Raw genomic sequence first — 22,765 nt, forward strand, 5'->3', positions numbered from 1 at the left:
CACCCACCCAATTGTGACATAAGTGGTTTAACCCTATGATCATGGTCAACTTTGTCTGTGCCTGTCACCAGAGTACTTATGTCATCTGCAGACAGTGTTGTACGCCCTGAAGTAAGCTTTGCGTTAGTGTCATCACAATGTAACAGAGACAGTACACCATATTTAACAGGTGTTTTCTCAGAGAAGGCACAGTACACTGATGAACATTAGTATTCTTTTCTTTTTTTCAAATTTCATTTCAACTTTTTGTACTCCATTTGATAGAGATGATTCTAACCATTGGTTTGCAGTTCCTCTCACATCTTTATTAGTTAACTGTCTAAGGAGTATGGTGTACTCAATAATATCAAAACCTTTAGACAAATTTTAAAAAATATCAGCAGTAATTTCCTTACTATCCAAAGATTTTAAGGTGTGTCATGATATTCATATACTGATGTGGTTGTTGTTTTAGCTTTTATAAATCCATGCTGGTGCTCCGATATCAAAGAGAATCTGTTAATAAAACTTTCTAATCTGGTGTACAACAATTTCTCAAATATTTTTGGAAATGTGCTGAGTTGTGCTATTGGCCTGTAACTAGGTACATCATTTTTCTTTTTGTGGAGTGAGATAATGTAAGCGATCTTAAGGTGGCCAGGGAAAAATCCTTTACAAAAGGATGCATTAATTACAACTGTTAATTCCTCACAATTATTTACGATAAAATCTGGTATGTTGTCACTGCCACTAGTGTATTTATTTTTTAGTGTTTTTATAACTGTGAACACTTCAGTGTTTGAGGCTTTGTGGAGAAACATTGATGCTTTTATGGTTTCCACACATGGTGGGTGTTGAGTACTGGCTCTGTGGCAGTTCTTCTTTATCAGATTTTCAACTATTGCACTGAAATAGTCATTAAAAGTATTTATGATTTTTTCTGGTTCTGATGTCAACTCATCATTTAGATTAAGTTTCAAAGTTTAGTTTACAGCACAATGTTTGTTGTTACTTTAAGTTTTTACATATTTGCAAATGCCTTTCATTTTATTTTTAGGTGCTGTCATTAATTTATCATTATATAACTTTTTTGCTTCCTGAATTACTTATCAGTAGACAGCACAGCCAGACTTACAGTATGTTCTAAACTCATCACAACATGGCAGACAGTGTAAATAACAAGTATGTTAGCTCGGGACACATAAATGTAAATTGAGCGAAAAATGTATGACATACATAAAAATCAGTTTTTATTACCTTAAGTGCATCGTGGGTAATATTATCATTCAAGTGTCAGGACAAGGCTCTAGAAATAGTGAACTACCGTCACTTATGTGAACCCAAATGAAATGGTTCCTGAGTGCGATGTGCGTGATGTTCCCCCAAATGGAACTACATCCATTGAAAATGAAAATATGCCATGTACTAAATGTGAAGCTGATACTGAACATTTGAAAGAGTGCATCATAAATATGCAATCAACTCCTTTGCCTTGTTAATTTATGTATTTTTTGTAATTTATGTATATATAACTATGATTGTTATACAATCATATATGTGATTAATTGTATGTATTTGGAATACTTCTGGGATGAGAAATAAATAAATAAATAACCCTTAAAAAGTGTGTCTCCGGGTGATCTGTAATTCTGACTGTAGCTGCTAATAGCTACTTGTTTCTGACTACAAGTGAGACTTGCATAACTGCTAATGATTGTTATGCATAAATCTATGTGGTCTGAGTGACTCAGTACACCTCTTTTCCCTCCATGATGAAGAAGCTAATACTTCTGAAAGCTAGGATAGTTTCTTGTACTTTAGGATGTGTCTGTCAGCAGTTCTAAGAATTTCACCACCTGAAGGCAAGAAACAGCAAGCCATTCTGTCTATAATTTTGTAGCTTTCTCAGCTGAATTTTTATTTTCATGTAATTATCATATTGCATATATATCCTGTTCCTTCCATTTAATTATATCTAAAATAAATAGAAAGGATTTATTTTCCTTCATTTGCTATATTTTACAACAAAAGTCATCCAATATTATTTACATAAACATAACAAGTCCAATATCATGAATGTGATAATATATGTGCTAAATAAATAAATAAAAATAAAATCTGTACCAGTCACAGCCAGGAGAATAATCAAACAAGCTTGCAGTAGGTTTATGGCCAACAGCTTGCCCATTAATCTTACAAAGCTCATATTACATGACTGCAAATGAATCAAAATGATTCACAGTTGCCAGAAGTAGAGATCAATGGGGATACAATGCATTTGTGAAGTTTATGGGCACCCTGATGGATAATAAATTGAGATGGCACCAGCACTTGGATAAGTTAACCACATAGTCAAATTTTGCCTGCTTTGCGCATGGAAATATTACTCACAGTGTTGAACGTGCAGACAGAATTCTTTGCTTACTTTCATTCAAACTGCACTGTGGCATAATATTCTGGGGAAATGTAACTAAGGAGAAAAATTATTTATTCTACAGAGTCACACAAAAGAAAATTGTGTAAAGTTGGTAACCTAACATCTTATAGAAGCCTCTCCAGGGACCTAAGAATTCTTGCACTTACATGTCAATACACATTCTTCCTAACAGTATTTGTGGTTAGAAACAATAGTGAACTTGCAATGAACTTTGCAATCCACAACTACAATACAAGAGGTAAAGGCAATTTCCATAAGCAGAGTAAAAGAATACCTGATTTTGAATTCCTTCTGCAATTTAACAGAAAATTTGTATTAGACAGTTCCTGACAGTTTATAGGCAGCAGACAGTGGTCTGCATAAAGTTATATACAGGCTTTCTTTGAGAATTTAGATGAAAACAGCAGATAAGTAGAACAGAAGGAGCAGTGACTTTCTTTTTCAAAGTCAGTGCTTTTCTACATATATAAAGTAATCTATAAGAAATTACAATAATCAAACAACAGAAAATCAAGGATGGAATGTAACAATATTCCGAGATGGAAAGTTGCTACTCACCATATAGTGGAGATGATGAGTTGCAGATAGGCTCATGGAATCAACGAAGTCTGGCAAAACCATATCAACCAAGCCCAAGCCTCCTTGCAGTACCTTCTCTCCATCCGCAAGATTCCCCTACCATGCAATCCCAAATTCCTGAACCCATAACACACATTGAAACTCTTGCCCTGCAGGAACTTGAGCAACATGCACAATGCCACCTCAAAAAGCTCTCCATCCTGCTCACTTCCTACTCCCACCTTGGAGTGCCACTGTCCATCACCTTTACAACAACCTCCAAACCTCCCCCATGCTCCAACATAGCTGACAAACCATGTCTTGCAGACTACTACACTTATCCCACCCTCCAAAACTCCCTTCCACCACCACACAGAATCCAGAACCTAAGCAGACCCACAACACAGTTATGAACCTTTCCTCCAGAAGCCTTAGCCCCACAGAAATATCAGTCCTTTCCCCAAGGCATCAACTTTTGCCCCACTGCCAAATTCAATCATGCAGGACTTGTTAAAGACCTTTTCTCCTTCTCCCATTCCCTACAGTGGAAACACTTTTTCGTCACCAACCCTACCAATCAGACTCCACCAAAGACCAATATTAAACCTTGCCTAACTCAGTTCATTCCTCCATCCAACCGTGATCCACCACCACTGCCCCCAAACCACCTCCTGTTAACTTTCCAAACTTTCTTAACATTAAACCTTACCTCACCATCATTCCCCAAATCCCTCAACATGCAGACTAACCTTACTCCACAGAAATAACTGCAGTCCACCATCTAAAAACTGATCATGACATTATAATCCTACCTGTAGACGAAGGATCCACCACTGTTGTTCTGAACCGCAAGGATTACCTGGCGGAAGGATTCTGCCAGTTGTCAGATACTTCCACCTACAAACCTTGCCACAGTGCCACATTCCAGTAATCCAGCAGGATCTCCAGTCACTACTCAAATCCTTAGGCCCATCCCAAACCTCTCCCTGGAGCCCATCTCTCTACTCACCCCTACCACTCCCCGCACTCCTACCTTCTACATGCTTCCTAAAGTCCATAAACCTAACCACCCAGGAAACCCCATTGCGGTCGGTTACTGTGCCCTCACTGACAGAATCTCTTCCCTTATAGACTGACACCTTCCACCTATTACCTGGAACCTACCGTCCTATATAAAAGATACAAACCATTTCCTCCACTGACTCTCCACAGTTCCTGTCCCTTTATCACACGGTGCCCTTCACGTCACTATTGATACCACCTCCCTGTACACTAACATTCCTAATGCCCATGGCCTTACTGGTATTGGACACTACCTTTCCCAATGCCCGACAGATTCCAAACCAACAACCTCCTTCCAAGTTGCCATGACCAACTACACACATCAAAAACAGTTTTGCATTACCTCGGTTCTGAGAGTTCCAGAACCTGTACAGAATATTGGAACAGAGATCAACATAAACATCATTTCTGGCCTTTTAATTGCTCATAAAAACCACACGTTGCATGTTGTACCACCATACGGTGAGACCTTCAGAGGTGGGAGATCCAGATTGCTGTACACACCAGTACCTCTAATACCCAGTAGCACATCCTTTTGCATTGACGCATGACTGTATTTGATGTGGCATACTATCCGCAAGTTCATCAAGGCACTGTTGGTCCAGATTGTTCCACTCCTCAATGGCAATTCAGCATAGATCCCTCAGAGTGGTTGGTGGGTCACGTCATCCATAAACACCCCTTTTCAATCTATTCCAGGCATATTCAATAGGATACATTTCTGGAGAACATGCTGGCCGCTCTAGCCAAGCAAAGTCATTATTCTGAAGGAAGTCATTCATAAGATGTGCACAGTGGGGGTGTGAATTGTAGGCTATGGAGACGAATGCCTTGCCAATATGCTGCCGATATGATTGCGCTATTGGTTGGAGGATGGCATTCACGTTTTGTACGGCACCTTCCATGACCACCAGTGGTGTACATCGGCGCCACATAATGCCACCCCAAAACAGCAGGGAACTTCCACCTTGCTGCACTCCCTGGACAGTGTGTCTAAGGCGTTCAGCCTGACCGGGTTGCCTCCAAACACGTCTCCGACGATTGTCTGGTTGAAGGCATATGTGACACTCATTGGTGAAGAGAACATCATGCCAGTCCTGAGTGGTCCATTTGGCATGTTGTTGGGCCCATCTGTACCATGCTGCATGGTGTCATGTTTGCAAAGATGGACTCACCATGGACTTTAGGAGTGAAGTTGCGCATCATGCTGCCTATTGCCCACAGTTTCAGTCATAACACAATGTCCTCTGGTTGTAGGAGAAGCATTATTCAACATGGTGGCGTTGTTGTCAGGGTTCCTCCGGGCCATAATCCATAAGTAGTGGTCATCCACTGCAGTAGTTGCCCTTGGGCAACCTGAGTGAGGCATGTCATTGACAGTTCCTGCCTGTCTGTATCTCCTCCAAGTCCGAACAACATTGCTTTGGTTCGTACTGAAACACCTGGGCACTTCCTTCATTGAGAGCCCTTCCTGGCACCAAGTAACAATGCGGACATGATCAAACCATGGTATTGACCATATAGGCACGGTTGAACTACAGACAACACGAGTTGTGTCCCTCCTTCCTGGTGAAATGACTGGAAGTGATCAGCTGTTGGAGCCCCTCCGTCTGATAGGTGATGCTCATGCATGGTTGTTTACATCTTTGGCATGTTTGGTGACATCTTTGAACAGTCAAAGGGACTGTGTCTGTGATACTATATCCACAATCTATGTCTATTTTCAGGAGTTCCGGGAACCGGGGTGATGCAAAACTTTTTTCGATGTGTGTATATCCTCATCCACAATTACTTCTTCTTTACTTACCTACAAACAAATCCAGGGTATGGCTATGGGCACCCACATGGCACCACCCTATGCCAACATATTTATGGGCCATCTAGAGGAATCCTTCCTAAACACCCAGAATCCTAAACTCCTCGCCTGGTTCAGATTTATTGATGACATCTTTGCTATCTGGATCAGAGGACACCCTATCCACATTCCTCCAGAACCACAACAACTTCTGCCCAATTTGCTTCACCTGGTTCGACGCAACCCAACAAGCCACCTTCCTAGATGTTGACCTCCACCTCAAAGATGGCTACATCAGTACCTCCATCCACATCAAACCTAATAACCAACAGCAATACCTCCATTTCAACAGCTGCCTCTCTTTCCATACCAAGAAGTCCCTCTGTACAGCCAATCCACCTGTGTTCATCACATCTGCAGTGATGAGCAGTCCCTCTCAAAATATACCGAGGGTCTCACTGAAGCCTCCACTGACCATAATTATCCTCCCCACCTTGTACAAAAACAGATCTCCTGTGCCTTATCTTTCCAGTATTCCACCACCTCTCAGAGCCCCACTGCCTGGCCACAGAGGAGCATTCCCCTCGTAACTCAGTACCACCCAGGACTGGAACAACTGAATTACATTCTGTGCCAGGGTTTCGATTACCTGTCATTGTGCCCTGAAATGAGAAATCTCGTGCCCACTATCCTTCCCACCTCTCCCACAGTGGTATTCTGCCATTCACTGAACCTACACAATAGACTCTTCCAACCTTACACGACCCCTGCTCCCAATCCCTTACCTCAAGGCTCATACCCCTGAAATAGACCTAGATGCAAGACCTGTCCTATACATCCTTTACATCCTCCCACCACCACCTACTCCAGTCCGGTCACTAACATCACCTATCCCATCAAAGGCAGAGCTACCTGTGAAACCAGTCATGTGGTCTACAAGTTCAGCTGCAACCACTGTACAGCATTCTGTGTAGGAATGACAACCAATAAGCTGTCTGTCTGCATGAATGGCCACCGACAAGCTGTGGCCAAGAAACAAGTGGACCATCCAGTTGCTGAACACACTGCCAAACATGATATCCTTCATTTCAATGACTGCTTCTCAGCCTGTACCATATTGATCCTCCCCACCAACACCAGCTTTTCTGAATTGCGCAGGTGGGAACTTTCCCTGCAATACATCCTATGTTCCTATAACTCTCCTGTCCTCAACCTACGTTAGTCACTGTCCTCACCAATCCAGCCCCTTCCCTGCTCCCATTCCAGCACTACACACCTGTCATTCCACCCCCACACCCAGTCTTTTTTTATTTATTTTATTTAATATAATTTTTTTATTCATTTCTATTTCTCTCCTTTTCCGCTCCTCCCCCCCCCCCTCCCCACCTCTCCCCTGCCTTCCTCCTGACCTCCAGCACTTCACTGTCTGCCATTCCCACCATACTATCACTCTCCCTCACCACCCCAGCCTCCTCCTTTTCCCCACCCAGTCACAACTCACATCATGCACTGGTGCTGCTGCTCACAGTGCGGTTTCAGTTTCCTGAGACAGCAGTCATGTGAGTGAGTTGTGTTTGCGCATGCACGGGTGTTTGTAATAAATTTCAGTGCTAGTATACATAAGTAAACAGCAGTTGTTGATGTATAATGTGAGTCAGTCTACAACCCTGAAGATTCTCCTTCATGTTGGGATTTATAGAGCATGATGAGTGAATGAATTAAATAGTACTATGACATTATTCAGGATATGTTTCTGTACAGCAAAATATACAGGGTGATTAGTAATCAACACACTATTGAAGAAATCATATAACTCTTTTAGTTCTTAATCAGTTTCCTGAAACAAAAAGCATAGCATACTTTAAAATGGCAGAATTATTATACATTTTAATAGCTTCACATAAAAAGCCAAACTGTTCATCAGTTCTTTCAAATGTTGAGAACAGTCTTCTACAAATAATTCATTTTTAATTTAATTTGGGGTGTGGCACCTCCAGCACTAACAGGTTCTGATGAACACAGAAATTGTAGTTCAAAAATTGATGGTAGCAGTTCAGAGGTCTTCAAAGGCCTAAACAGTATTCTGGAAAATGGGCATTAAGCCACGCATAGACAGAAGTGCAAAATGAAGTGCAGTGCCAACTTGCATCAAGATTAGATTGTTCAGCTGGTCCCATGAGAATAAAATACCAATTATAATGAACCATAATAAACTAATTCTTTTCATTCATTAAGTCACAAAAAATATGTCAACCTATGATTATCATCTGTGTCAAGACACTCTATATTGTTGCTTCAGGGTATAGGCGACTTCCCCAGTAATTATCCTCAAATAATATAGAGTGCAATAAAAATGTGCATTAATTAACAACCTCTTTGGCACAAAATACAGCTTTATCTAAAAGACAAGACCAGTCTTTGAAACCAGCGAACAGCATTTCTCAACACTACAGACAATGGATTTACCTACCAACAACAGTGTTACCACAGAAGAAATTTTAAATGAACAATTTAGATTTTGAGACACTACAATCATGAAATTTTCACAATGGCATAATGATTAACCCTCAAGCAGGTGTGCCTATATATACTATAAAGAATGCCAATCTCAAATAACATCATACCATTCCACTGTTTTACAATTGTCAACTCTTATCTATTCTTTCATTATTGCTTCAGCTAACACAGTGATAAATTGAGTAGTCATACATCCAAGTGAGCAGCAGTAATATAAAATAAACAGTGAGCTAGGTAAGAAAAAATTTGCAATTTGTGCAAAAAAGAAAAAGAAAAAAGACCCATGTTACGAGCTAGTACCACAAACCCACAATGAAATGGTTGTCTACAAGGTAACTAATAACTGAATAAATGGCTGGTTTAGATCTTATGCAACTGTGATGTTAAATGCTTTGAGTGAGTCATTTCTGGGGAATAACATTATATGCAGCAACAGATTGATATAATGAAAGTTTATTGTTATTTAATTGAATGGTGCTTTCACTCATATAACATAAGCTTATTTTATCACTGTTTAATTACACTGTGATTTTGCTCATACAAGTTTACATTGGTAACCTAAAGAGAGCTATTCTTTACATGTATACAAGGTAAGCCACATGCCTGCTCCTGTTATGAAAAACGAAGTGCCCAGTAGAGAATAAACACAATCTGCAAAGCCATATAAAGTAAGCAGTTATATGCTTAGGATAGGACTTGGTTTAAAATACATTTCAGGTGTCAGTTCCAAATATTTGACCACAATTTTTTTTGATTCACTATGCTTTTAAGTTAAGGTAAAGTTTGTTGTGTGTCATAAATATATTTGTTCTTGGTTTTCTTCTAATGAATTTTCTGTACCACTAACAACACTGATTAATTTCAAATAAATTACAATGAAAATAGAGCATGAAGCAATGTTTGTTACTGTTTTCATTCTTTCAGTTTTCGTGCTACTGATATGTCTGGTGGGCTGCTAAACCAAATGCCATACCTCAGGTTTATTGCTCCCAGAGCCTCAGGGTATGTTACCCTTGTGAATAATTTACAGCGAATGTGGAACTTCATGAAGGTTAGTTGTAACATTAGAAGAGCTGTGTAGTGTTATAGTTCAGTACCTAAGCCTCTATGTTCTTAGATTTACTTGCCCTCTGAATGATTTCTGCACAATTTGTTCACATTATCTTTTATAGGATAAATATATTGATATACAGACCATGTTAAGTATATGCTATGAGGGGTGGTGACATGACACGTTGTGCTTCCAGGTTTTCTCATATATGAAGCAAAATAATAAGCTGTTGTTTCAAAGTTATTAGAAGATAGTACTGATCATAATTTCATATTCCTTTGGGGCAGACAGACAGACAGACAGACAGACAGACACACACACACACACACACACACACACACACACACAGTATATAAAATACAGATTTTTACTTTTTCAGTTTGTGTGTGTACATATAAACTGTTTCAGAAAGGTGGAAAAAATCTTAGATACAGTTTTTGTAAATGTAATCTATGTACAGAAATTACAGGGTCCTACAAAACAGTAATAATTACTTAATGTTGGTGAATTATATTCACAGGCTTTTGTTAATTTAAATATAGTGACTGAAGGTAGACACTGAAGGCTGATCTTTGCTACTGCTTACTTGAAGACAATAAGAATGAATTTTTGTACTATGCAGACGGATGTACAGCTTTACAGAGGATGTAAGATCCTTGTGCAAGGGCTTTACAAAGCAGGATAACATTGTGACAGAGTGTGGAGCAGAAAAAAATATTGATAGGGATCAGGGCTCCAATAGTGAGTGACCTGGTAAAAATAGCTTCTGCAACAGACCCTGCAAATGTTGGGTTGATGCCTGCTTTCAAGTGATATGATCGGCTTCAATTAAATAGCTCTGTAAGAAGTGTGAATATGGAGTTGGATTGGCTGCTTCAAGTGGCTACTAGTGCAGACATGGGTGTGGTTCCTGTTGATGGTGTTGGTAGCTGGGAATTCAGTAGGCATGGCCTGCATCTCAGTAGGAAATGGAAGGGTAAATTGACTGGGTTGATAGCAAAATCTTGGGGGGGGGGGGGGTACCTCTTTTTTAAGCTAAGGTTAGTGTCCAGTGATACAACACTGAAAGGAATCAAGTATAATGAGATCATATGAGAACAGTGAAAAATAATGTTTGTATATTGCCTCGGAATATCAGGGGATTAAAAACAATGCAGATGAACTTATTGTTTGTTTGGAAAATTTAGTAACTGAGAATGCAATAGATGTATTATGCTTATCTGAATATCACATAGTCACAGATATGGAAAGGGTAAATGTGAGTGCATATCAGCTTTCTGAACATGTGAGCAGAGAGAATATGGAAAAATGAGGAGAGTTATGTTAAAAGTTATGTTAAAAGTTATAATAGCACAAAAAATTTAGAAACTGAAAATAATTGTGTAGAGTGACATATACAAGTGCGTGCCTGTGAGCTTAAACTAAATAATGGTAAGTTCATAATTGTAACAATGACTCCACTTGAAAATTTTCAACTATTTCTGAAAAACTTGGATTCCTTGTTGTGATTTCTCTAAGACAGAGGGTAGCAAATTATTATTTGTGGGATTTCAGTGTAGATTTTCTGAAAGAATCTGAGTGAGAGAATGATCTTGAAGTATTAATCATTTCTTTCAATTTGACATCAGTTATTAACAAAGTGGGAAAAGGCAGAGTGCTACTTAAAGTAAAGAAGACATCTCAAGTTGCAAACTTGCACAATTAAAAGACACTTACATAAAGCTTTTGGCCACAGCCTTTATCAGTTAAGAGAGACACACACATCATTCACACATGCAAACAAGCACACCTCACGCACACCCAACTGCCAACTTCAGCATCTCGGGCCGAAATGCAACTATCAAGAGGGATGCAAGCAGTAGTCTGGAGGAGGCAGGGAAGAGGAATGGATAGTAGTGTACAGGTGGGGAGAGAGACAAATACTTCCTGGTGAAGTGTGCAGGAGCTAGACTGCCAACAGGTGCATTGTCAGGAGGATGAGGGGCAGGGAGTTGGGAAAAAAGGGAGCAAAAAAGGAGAGGAGCAGGGAAAGACAGGCAGATGCATTGGCAGAGGGCTGTAAATAAACAGGGTGGAATATCAGAATGGGGAGGAGATGATAGGACAGACAGGGTGGAAATTGTTGGATGGAGGGTGTGGGGATGGTAGTTTGAGGCCTTAATATTTATGGGAGCAGAGAATGTTTTATAAAGATAACTTCCATCTGTGCAGTTCAGAAAAGCTGTTGGTGGATGGAAGGATCCAGGTGGTTCAGGTAGTGAAGCAGCCATTGAAATCAAGTGTGTTATATTGAGCTGCATGTTGTGCCACGGGGTAGTCTACTTTCTACATCTACATATATACTTCACTAGCCACCAAACAGTGTGTGGTGGAGGGCACTATTTGCGCCAAAGTCATATTTCCCCCCTCTGTTCCACTCATGGACCACACGAGGGAAAATGACTGTCTGAACACCTCAGTACGAGCTCTAATTACCCTTATCTATAAATGGTGATCATTGCGTAATTTGGAAGTTGGTGGTAATAATATATGCTCTACATCGTTGGTGAAGATCAGATTTTGGAATTTAGTGAGCAGCCCCTTCCATTTAGCGCATTGTCTATCTGCAAGTATGTCCCACTTCAAAATTTCTATGAGATTTATAACGCTCTGGCAATGGCTAAATGTACCAGTCTCGAATCTTGCCGCTCTTCTTTGGACCTTCTCAATCTCTTGAACCAGACCCAACTGGTAAGGGTCCCATACAGATGAACAATACTCTAAGACTGGACAAACTAAAGTACTGTAAGCAATTTACTTTGTTGAAGGACACCATTGCTTCAGGATTCTACCAATAAACCGCAATCTAGAGTTTGCCTTACCCATTACTTGTGTAGTCTGACCTTTCCATTTGAGATCATTTCAAGTAGTCACACCCAGGTACTTGATGGATGCCACTGCTTTGTTATATGCAGTAGGTTACACTTACTAATATTGAGAGATAACTGCCAGTCATTACACCACACATTTATTTTCTGCAAATCCTCAATGATTTGTTCACAACTTTCGTGTGATACTACTTTCCTGTAGGCTACAGTATCATTGGCAAACAGTCTAATGCAGCTGTCAATACCATCAAGCAGATTGTTTATGTAAATTGTAAAAAGCAGCGGACCTATTACGCTGCCCTGGGGCACACCTGATGTTGCGCTTGTTTCTGTTGAAGTCCCCCCATTCAGGACGACATACTGCTCTCTGATGTTAGAAAACTTTCTATCTAACCACATATGTCACTGGAAAGGTCACAAGAATGTTCTTTTTGGAGCAAGTGACTGCGGAGCTGAGTCAAACGCCTTTCGGAAGTTGAGGAATATGGCATCAACCTGGGAGCCGGTATCCAGAGACTGTTGTATATCATGCACAAAGAGGGCCGGCTGTGTCTCTCGTGACCGCTGTTTCTTAAAACCATGCTGGTTTCTGCAGATGATATTCTCAGAGTCTAGAAAGGTCATTATGTGTGAACACAAAATATGTTCCATGATTCTACAACAAATCAATGTCAGTGAAATTGGCCGGTAATTTTGTGCATCTGATTTTCTACCCTTTTTATAGATTGCTATGACCTTGACCTTCTTCCAGCCCCACGGAACTTTCCGCTGTTCCACTGATCTCTGATAGATGATGGATAAGAAGGGTGCTATATTTGTAGAATAGTCAACATAGAATCTTACAGGGATACCGTATGGGCCAGACGCCTTCCTAGCATCTGAGGATCTTAACTGTTTTGCAATTCCAGATACACTGAACACTATGTCAGCCATCCTTGAGTTTGTTCAATAATTGAAAGGGGAATGGTGCTGCAGACCTCTAGCGTAAATGAGTTTTTGAAAGCTCTTGGCAACAGTTTGACAGTGGACAATCATCCTGGTGGACAGTTGGTCAGTACTCATACCAATATAAAAACCTGTGCAATGATTGCAGCAGAGCTAGTAAATAATATGGCTGGTTTCACAGGTGGCCCAGCCCCTGACAGGATAGGATAAATCTGTGACAGGACTGGAGGAGGAACTGCTGGGTGGGTGGATTGGGCAGGTTTTGCACCTGGGTGTTCCACAGGAATACGATCATTGCGGCAATGGTTGGAACTGGGAATGGCATAGGGATGGACTAGGATGTTGTGGGATTTGGGTGGGTGATGGAACATTACTTTCAGAGGAGTGGGAAGAATCTCAGATAGGATGTCCCTGGTTTCAAGGCATGATAGGTAATTAAAGCCCTGGCAAAGGATGTGGTTCAGCTGTTCCAGTCTGGGGTGGTACTGGGAGATGAAGGGGACACTCCTTTGTGGTTGGTTCTTGGGGTTGGTGGGAGGATTAGGGGTGTGAGGGGAAATGGCGTGGGAGATCTATTTGCAGATTAAGTCTGTGTGTGGCACCTGTCAGTGAAGACCTTAGTGAGACCCTCAGCATACTGAGCAAGGGAGTCTGATCACTGTAGATACATCATACCCAGGTGGCCAGGCTGTATCTGAGGGATTTTTTTTTTATGTGAAAGGGAGGACAGCTGTAAAAATGCAGGTACTGTTGGTGGTTGGTGGGTTTAATGTGGACAGAGGTGTGGATGGAGCCATCAGAGAGGAGAAGGTCAACATCTAGGCAGATGGCACCCTCAGTTGAAGAGGATCACATAAAGTGGATGGGAGAGAAGGTGTTGAGTTTGTGAAGGAACAAAGAAGCCAACAGATTGCACCCTCTCTGTCCTATCATCTCCTCCCCATTCTCATCTCCCACCCTGTTTATTTGCAGACCTCTGTCATTGCATCTGCCTGTCTTTCCCTGCTCCTCTCCTTTTTTCTCCACCTCCTTGGCCCACAACCTCCTGTTGGCAGTCTACCCCCTGCCAACTCCATGAGACAATGTTTGTCTCTCTCCCCACCCAGATACTACTATCCCCTTCCGCACCCCCTCCAGATTGCTGCTTGCATCCCATTTGATAGTTGCATTCCAGCCCGAGATGCTTGAGTTGGTGGTCTAGTGTGTGTGAGGTGTGTTTGCTTGTGAGTGTGAATGAAGTGTGTCTCTCTTTTTCTAATGAAGTCTGTGACCGAAAGCCTTATGTAAGTATCTCTTAAATGTGCCTGTCTGCAACCTGATGTGTCTTCTTTACGGTAAATAGTAATCTGTCTTTTCCTACATTGCTGACATTCCTACCTGGAGTTTTCATTGTTTGACATCAGTTATTGATTTTCCTACTTGGATATTTCAGGAAAGGAGCACACTGATAGATAATATTTTCACAGATCAAGGTAAATTTAACCAAATAAACATTTATCCTGTTAAGAATAGTTTTTCTGAGCACGACACTCAGCTAGTTACAGTATATGACATAGTTCCATATAGTAATGCAAAACAGTCCTCCAAAATGGTGCATTCAATTAATCAATTAATGATTTAATTATTCCAAATTTTAGGGATATATTGCAGTTGTTAGACTGTGATGAGGCGTACCAGGAACCTGATGCTAATTTAAACTATAACTTATTTCCTGAAAAGCTTGTATTTTTGAAAACAGTTGCCCTAAGAAAACAGTGAAATATTACTGTAAGAAACTACATAAAAAAACAATGGCTTACTAAAAGGATAAAAATATCTTATAACCAGAAAAGGGAAATTAATCTAATAGCAAGAAAAGCAGTAACCAAGAAACATTCAAATATTATAAAAACAACTGTACTATATTAAGGAAAGTTATTAAAAAGTCCAGAAATATGTGTATTATGCCTGAGAGTAACAATGCTGATAATAAAATTAAAACAATTTGGAATATTGCTGAAAGGGAAACAGGGCAACTAAGAGCACAGGAAGACTGTATGCGGTCTGTCTAAAAAGTATCCGGCCTTTGATTTTCCTGCGCAAAATAGAGACGATAGCACAGTGTCACTGGACACAGTAAAGGAAGAGACCTTTATGTGCTTGCATGAATTTTGTCCCTGCCTTCCAATGTGTCAGTCGGTGCCTGTCGGTTGCTGAGTGAGGTGCTATACAATGTGTTCATTGGGTTGAGCAAAGGTAGTGCATCAAATTTTGTCAAAAGCTTAGTGATTCTCAAAGCAAAACAATTTTTAAGATTCCAAAAGTGTCTGGAGAAGATGTGATGGGTGTAACATAAATTAAGGAGTGGTTCAACTGAATCAAAAATGACCGCACATCAGCAGAGAGTGACCATCGTTCTGGCAGGATCCAAACTGCTCAGAGTGCAGCTGTTGTTGAGAGGGTGCAAAATTTGGTGATGGCAGATCATCGTTTGACCACATGGGAGATTGCCCAAGAGGTTGGAGTGAGTAAAGGCAATTTTGCGAGATGATTTGAACATGTATTGAGGGGCTGCGAAATTCGTGCCAAAGTTGTTGGCACTGGAACAAAAAGACCTCTGTTTTGACATTGCACAGGATTTTCTTGACACCACCAACACTGATCCCAGGTTTCTGAACACCATGATAACTGGAGATGAGTCATGGATGTATGGGTTTAACTCAGAAACAAAAAGATAGTCATCGCAATGGTTGAATCCCAAGTCTCCAAGGCTAAAGAAAGTGCAGCAGCTGTGAAGCAAAATCAGGTGATGCTGACTGATGTCCATGGAATTGTGCATCATGAATATGCACTGGAAGGACAAACAGTGACAAAGGAGTGCTATCAAGATGTTCTCTGGTGACTTCGTGACACAGTTCGCAGTGAAAGACCAAATATGTGGACGGCGAAAAAGTGGCAACTGCATCACGACAACACCCCCACACATTCATCCTACCTGGTCCAAAATTTCTTGGTCAAACATGGAATTACAGCTGTTCACCAACCTCCATACTCTCCAGACATGGTTGTTTCCAAAATTGAAGATGCCACTGAAAGGATCCCATTTTGAGGGTACAGAAAACATCATGCAGAACATGCTGATAGAGCTGAACACCATTCCAAAGGAAGACTTCCAGAAGTATTCCAGCAGTGGAAGGATTGGTGGACTAAGTGTGTGCAAGCACAAGGGGCTTACTTTGAAGGAGATTAGGGTCTCAACCCTGTCAGGTATTCGAAATATTTTTTTCTGTCCAAAGATCAGATACTTTCTAGATAGGCCTCATATTACCATAAAACTGAATGAAAAGTTTATTAACAAAAAGTCAGAGTTTGAAAATATTTTTAATAATCATTTTTTATATGTTGTGGAAAAAATATGATCCAGATGTTCATTAGAAAAGGCAAAGCTATATATGGAAGAGGCAATAACTATTCAATTTGATAAAATTGAAATTCCACCCACCTCTCCTTCTGAAGTTAGGATAATAATAAACTCACTCAAAAGTAAAAGGTTACATGGAATTTATGGTATCCCAACAAAGTACTAAAAGCTTGTTCCCAACAGGTAAGTGAGATTCTTAACAACATATGTGCTAGCTCAGTGAAACAGGGCATTTTTCCTGATAGTTTGAAATACGGTATGCTATTGTTAAGACATTGCATAAAAAAGAGGATAGGTCTGATGCCAGCTTCTGACAAGCTTTTTCCAAAGTTCTTGAAAAAGTAGTGTATTCTAGAAAGAACAGAGATTCTCGAAAGAACAGATACCACCGATGACAGTGCAGCTTCAGCTGCTGATAGGTGTTGCTGATATACCTCGATGGGGACAGCGAAAAATGTGTGCCCCAACTGAGACTCAAACCCGGGATCTCCTGCTTACATGGCAGATGCTCTATCCATCTGAGCCACCAAGGAGACAGATGAATAGTGCGACTGCAGGGACTTATCCCTTTTATGCTTCCCATGAGACCCACACTCTCAACTGTCCACAATCTACGTACGTAATGTACCTAATAGATATTTGCCCATCCACTCATTACTCGTGCACACTAAGGTGACGATTCCCGTAAGAGTTCGGGCAACCTGTGCACATTTGCACAGATGAAGGTCAATGGCTGGGTAGCCTTTAATTATATATATGAAGATAGTAGCTGTTCTCGAAAGGTATCAGCTGACAGCTGGAACAGCTGAACACAAACCATAGGTCCTCTGGTAAGAGTTTGTGGGATACAACTTCAAAAGCTATTGTTAGATCCACAACGATGTCAACTAATATCTGCAGGACTTCTTTTCCCAAGAGCATTCATGTACTTTAAAAGGCTTTTACATAGTAGGTATGGTAGCTTTATAAAAGTTAAAGAAAAGTACCTTAATTTTCACAATTAAGGAGAAAAGGGCACAATCAAATGAACATTTTCAGAAATTAGTTACAACATTGTGAAATGCTTACGTGATTGTGCCTCCAAGACAGTATTTAATTTTTTCTGAAGCCAACAATAACAGGCCTTTCTTGAAAAGTAGACCTATTTTTATTACAATGAAAATTCCAGAATACAGTAAACAAAAATAAGAAAAAACAGACATTCAGATGCAACTGATAAATGCAATGCACACGTAATACAAAGAAAATTTCATTATTTTTAGCATATTCAGAGAATAGGTCAACGGATACAAATTGAAACATTAGTCTATGGGAAGTTTACATCAGTTATACACTATTCAGTTATAAAATGAAGAAATACACCAATTCCACCTAATAATTTCTTTTTTTTTTATTTGTTATTTTTTTGTCCTAGATGTTATGTCATCATTTCTAGTTTCGTAGAAGACTGTAGAGGCAAAGGAAGATTTAATTTTCTTTATTCACTTTCTAAGCAACTGTGTTTCATTAGACAACAGTTGAAATTACCTTACTTTCATAGGAACATTTTACATAAATGGTTTTGTTATACATTATTAGTCAAATACTTCAATATAATAGGATATGTAGTATCATAGTATTACAGTAGCAAAGAAATGTATTTAAGAAAAATATTACAACTTTTTGGCATCACGAGGCTAGAATATTTCCTTTATTTTAGAATGCTTTTGGATCTTGTGAGGAATGTTACCAATTTTTTCAGACAGTTACATAGCGATTTCTTCATCTTTCCTGATCTATGTAGGTCAACATTAAAGTCACCATATAGACCATAGTTTTATTTGTAACTATTTAATGATTATGATATTTAACACTTCTGTTTTAGAAATAATAAAGATAACCAGTATTTTATTGATATTTACAGTTTCAGCAGTTGCTAGCCTAATTTTTTGATCTAAGTGGCATAGGGCACTATTATATAAGATTTCTGTAGAGTGTGGCAGCTATTCCCACATGAGTTTGTGCAGCCAGATGGCCTAATGAAATAAATTTGGTCTGCTTTCTGACAATGTTCAATAATATATAGGACATCATGTAGCCTAGGTCAGTGTCAAACTAAGTTACAATAATTGAAAGTTTGTTAGTGGTTGGCTGAACATTTTTATGATATATGGGGAGTTTTTCCTCTTATTACTGGATACATCTATATCTGTTTACATACTCTGCAAGCCATCACATAATACACGGTGGAGTGTACGTTGTGCCACTGTTAGTCATTCCCTTTCCTGTTCCACTTGCGAATGGACCAAGGAAAAAATGACTGTCTATATACTGCTGTATATGCTCTTATTCCTCTTATTTTGTCTTCATGTGCTTCTGCAAGATATATTCTGGTGACAGTCCATGCAGTGCTATAATTTTTTTACTAATTTATTTTGCATTATGAATCAGCATGTATTTGGTAGGAAGTTAGACCAGTGATTATTAGTTATGTATAGACACTTTAAGTAAATAAAAGAAAAATGTTGCACACCATAAAGGAAATATCTAAATGGGATGGAAATCAGTAGATGTGATGTACTTATATAGACAAACAAATGATAATAATTTCAGAAAAATTAGATTAGTTATTCAAGAGAAAGAGGTTCACAAACTGAGCAAGCCAGTAATACATTGATCTACCACGTGTCCTTTTACAAGTTGTTATTCATCTTGGCATTGACTGACAGAATGGTCCTCCTGAGGGATATCATGCCAAATTTTGTGCATTTGGCATGTTAGATCAGCAAACTGCTGACCTGATTGGAGGGCCCTGCTGCTAATGCTCCAAACTTTCACAGCCTGGGAGAGATCCAGTGACCTCGCTGGTAAAGTCAGGGTTTGATGAGCAGGAAGACAAGCAGTAGAAACTCTTCCCATGTGCAGGTGGACATTATCTTGCTGGAATGAAAGACCAGGATGGATTGCCATGAATAGCAACAAAACACAGCTTAGAATATCTTTGATGTACTGCTGTGCTGTAAGGGTGCCACAGACAATAATAAAGGAGTCCTGCTACGATAAGAAATGGCACCCCAGACCATCACTCCTGGTTTTGGGCCTTGTAGCAGGTGACAGTCAAGTTGGTATCCCACCAATGTCTGCTGCACCTCCAGACTTGTCTTCAGCCTGGAATCTCATTGATTGGAGTAGAATTATCTTCAGTGATGAGCCCTGCTTTCAATTGAGCCCTGATGACCAGTGAAGACATGTCTGAAGATGCCCCAGACAGCAGTGGAATACCATCCTGACTGTCACCCGCCACATGGCTCAATAACCAGGAGTGATGGACTGAGGTGCCATTTCTTTTCATAGCAAGACCCCTTCTGTTGTCGCCTATGGTGCCCTTAAGCACAGAGATACATTGACAAGATTCTATGCTCCATTTTGTTGGCCTTCATTGCAAGCCATCCTGGGATTACATTTCAGCAATATAATGCCCACACACACACACACACACAGAGTTTCTGCTGCTTGTCTTCATGCTTGCCAAACTCTACCTTGAGCACCAAGGTCTCCCACATTAGAACATTTGCAGCATTATGAGTATGGCCCTACAATCATCCTCAGATTTTGATGATTTAACACACCAACTGGAAAGAATTTGGTATGATACCCCTCTCAGGACATCTATCAACTCTGTCAATCAATATCAAGCTGAGTAACTGCTTGTATAAGGGCCACATATGGACCAAGGGGTTATTGACTTGCTCAGTTTGTGAAGCTCTTTCTCCTTAATAAATCATCCAATTTTTCTGAAACTGTAATCATTTGTTTGTCAGTACATCTATCGCTTTCCATCCCTTTTAGAAAATTCTTTTTAGGATGCATAGAAAGATAATTTTCATAAAACTACAGAACTTGTTTGAAGAATGGGAACATTCAACCAATGCACAATTAAAGGAAAGGAACTATACATTTTAAAGAGTAGGACATCATTTGAATTAATTAGCCTGACTCTCATAAGATTGACATATGGTGTCCCTTATGTTTAATGGCATTGACCCATGGATGAACTGATAGTACTAGTTTATTTTCATCAACGTTAATTTATTTTGAATGCATTCATGTCATTTTCATAATATCTGAGTAATATCCCCCCCATGAACCATGGACCTTGCCGTTGGTGGGGAGGCTTGCGTGCCTCAACGATACAGACAGCCGTACCGCAGGTGCAACCACAATGGAGGGGTATCTGTTGAGAGGCCAGACAAATGTGTGGTTCCTGAAGAGGGGCAGCAACCTTTTCAGTAGTTGCAGGGGCTACAGTCTGGATGATTGACTGATCTGGCCTTGTAACACAAACCAAAATGGCCTTGCTGTTGTGGTACTGCGAATGGCTGAAAGCAAGGGGAAACTACAACCGTAATTTTTCCCGAGGGCATGCAGCTTTACTGTATGGCTAAATGATGATGGCGTCCTCTTGGGTAAAATATTCCGGAGGTAAAATAGTCCCCCATTCGGATCTCCGGGCGGGGACTACTCAAGAGGACGTCGTTATCAGGAGAAAGAAAACTGGCATTCTACGGATCGGACAGTGGAATATCAGATCCCTTAATCGGGCAGATAGGTTAGAAAATTTAAAAAGGGAAATGGATAGGTTAAAGTTAGATATAGTGTGAATTAGTGAAGTTCGGTGGCAGGAGGAACAAGACATTTGGTCAGGTGAATACAGGGTTATAAATACAAAATCAAATAGGGGTAACGAATAAAAAAAATAGGAGTGCGGGTAAGCTACTACAAACAGCATAGTGAACACATTATTGTGGCCAATATAGACAGAAAGCCCATGCCTACTACAGTAGTACAAGTTTATATGCCAACTAGCTCTGCAGATGATGAAGAAATTGATGAAATATATGATGAGATAAAAGAAATTATTCAGGTAGTGAAGGGAGACGAAAATTTAATAGTCATGGGTGACTGGAATTCGTCAGTAGGAAAAGGGAGAGAAGGAAACATAGTAGGTGAATATGGATTGGGGGGAAGAAATGAAAGAGGATGCCGTCTGGTAGAATTTTGCACAGAGCATAACTTAATCATAGCTAACACTTGGTTCAAGAATCATAAAAGAAGGTTGTATACATGGAAGAAGCCTGGAGATACTAAAAGGTATCAGATAGATTATATAATGGTAAGACAGAGATTTAGGAACCAGGTTTTAAATTGTAGGACATTTCCAGGGGCAGACGTGGACTCTGACCACAATCTATTGGTTATGAACTGTAGATTAAAACTGAAGAAATTGCAAAAAGGTGGGAATTTAAGAAGATGGGACCTGGATAAACTGACTAAACCAGAGGTTGTGCAGAGTTTCAGGGAGAGCATAAGGGAACAATTGACAGGAATGGGGAAAAGAAATACAGTAGAAGACGAATGGGTAGCTTTGAGGGATGAAGTAGTGAAGGCAGCAGTGGATCAAGTAGGTAAAAGGTGAGGACAAGTAGAAATCCTTGGATAACAGGAGAAATATTGAATTTAATTGATGAAAGGAGAAAACATAAAAATGCAGTAAATGAAGCAGGCAAAAAGGAATACAAACGTCTCAAAAATGAGATCGAGAGGAAGTGCAAAATGGCTAAGCAGGCATGGCTAGAGGACAAATGTAAGGATGTGGAGGCTTATCTCACTAGGGGTAAGATAGATACTGCCTACAGGAAAATTAAAGAGACCTTTGGAGAAAAGAGAACCACTTGCATGAATATCAAGAGCTCTGATGGAAAGCCAGTTCTAAGCAAAGAGGGGAAAGCAGGAAGGTGGAAGGAGTATATAGAGGGTCTATACAAGGGCGATGTACTTGAGGAAAATGTTATGGAAATGGAAGAGGAAGTAGATGAAGATGAAATGGGAGATACGATACTGCGTGAAGAGTTTGACAGAGCACTGAAAGACCTGAGTCAAAACAAGGCCCCAGGAGTAGACAACATTCCATTAGAACTACTGACGGCCTTGGGAGAGCCAGTCCTGACAAAACTTTACCATCTGGTGAGCAAGATGTACGAGACAGGTGAAATACCCTGAGACTTCAAGAAGAATATAATAATTCCAATCCCAAAGAAAGCAGGTGTTGACAGATGTGAAAATTACTGAACTATCAGTTTAATAAGTCACGGCTGCAAAATACTAATGTGAATTA

The 22,765-nt window shown here is 40.0% G+C and overlaps 1 protein-coding gene across 1 annotated transcript in view; it reads left to right on the plus strand.

The window, feature by feature from the left end:
• Positions 1-22,765, plus strand: part of LOC126236278 (methyl farnesoate epoxidase-like) — a 141,142-nt gene that overhangs the window by 64,622 nt on the left and 53,755 nt on the right. Inside the window, exon 4 of the mRNA XM_049945443.1 lies at positions 9,273-9,399. Within this exon, the coding sequence (XP_049801400.1) occupies positions 9,273-9,399 (127 nt within the window). The remainder of the gene's footprint in view (positions 1-9,272; positions 9,400-22,765) is intronic.

This window comes from Schistocerca nitens, chromosome 1 (genome assembly GCF_023898315.1).
Source record: "Schistocerca nitens isolate TAMUIC-IGC-003100 chromosome 1, iqSchNite1.1, whole genome shotgun sequence".
NCBI classification, from domain to species: Eukaryota; Metazoa; Arthropoda; class Insecta; order Orthoptera; family Acrididae; genus Schistocerca; species Schistocerca nitens.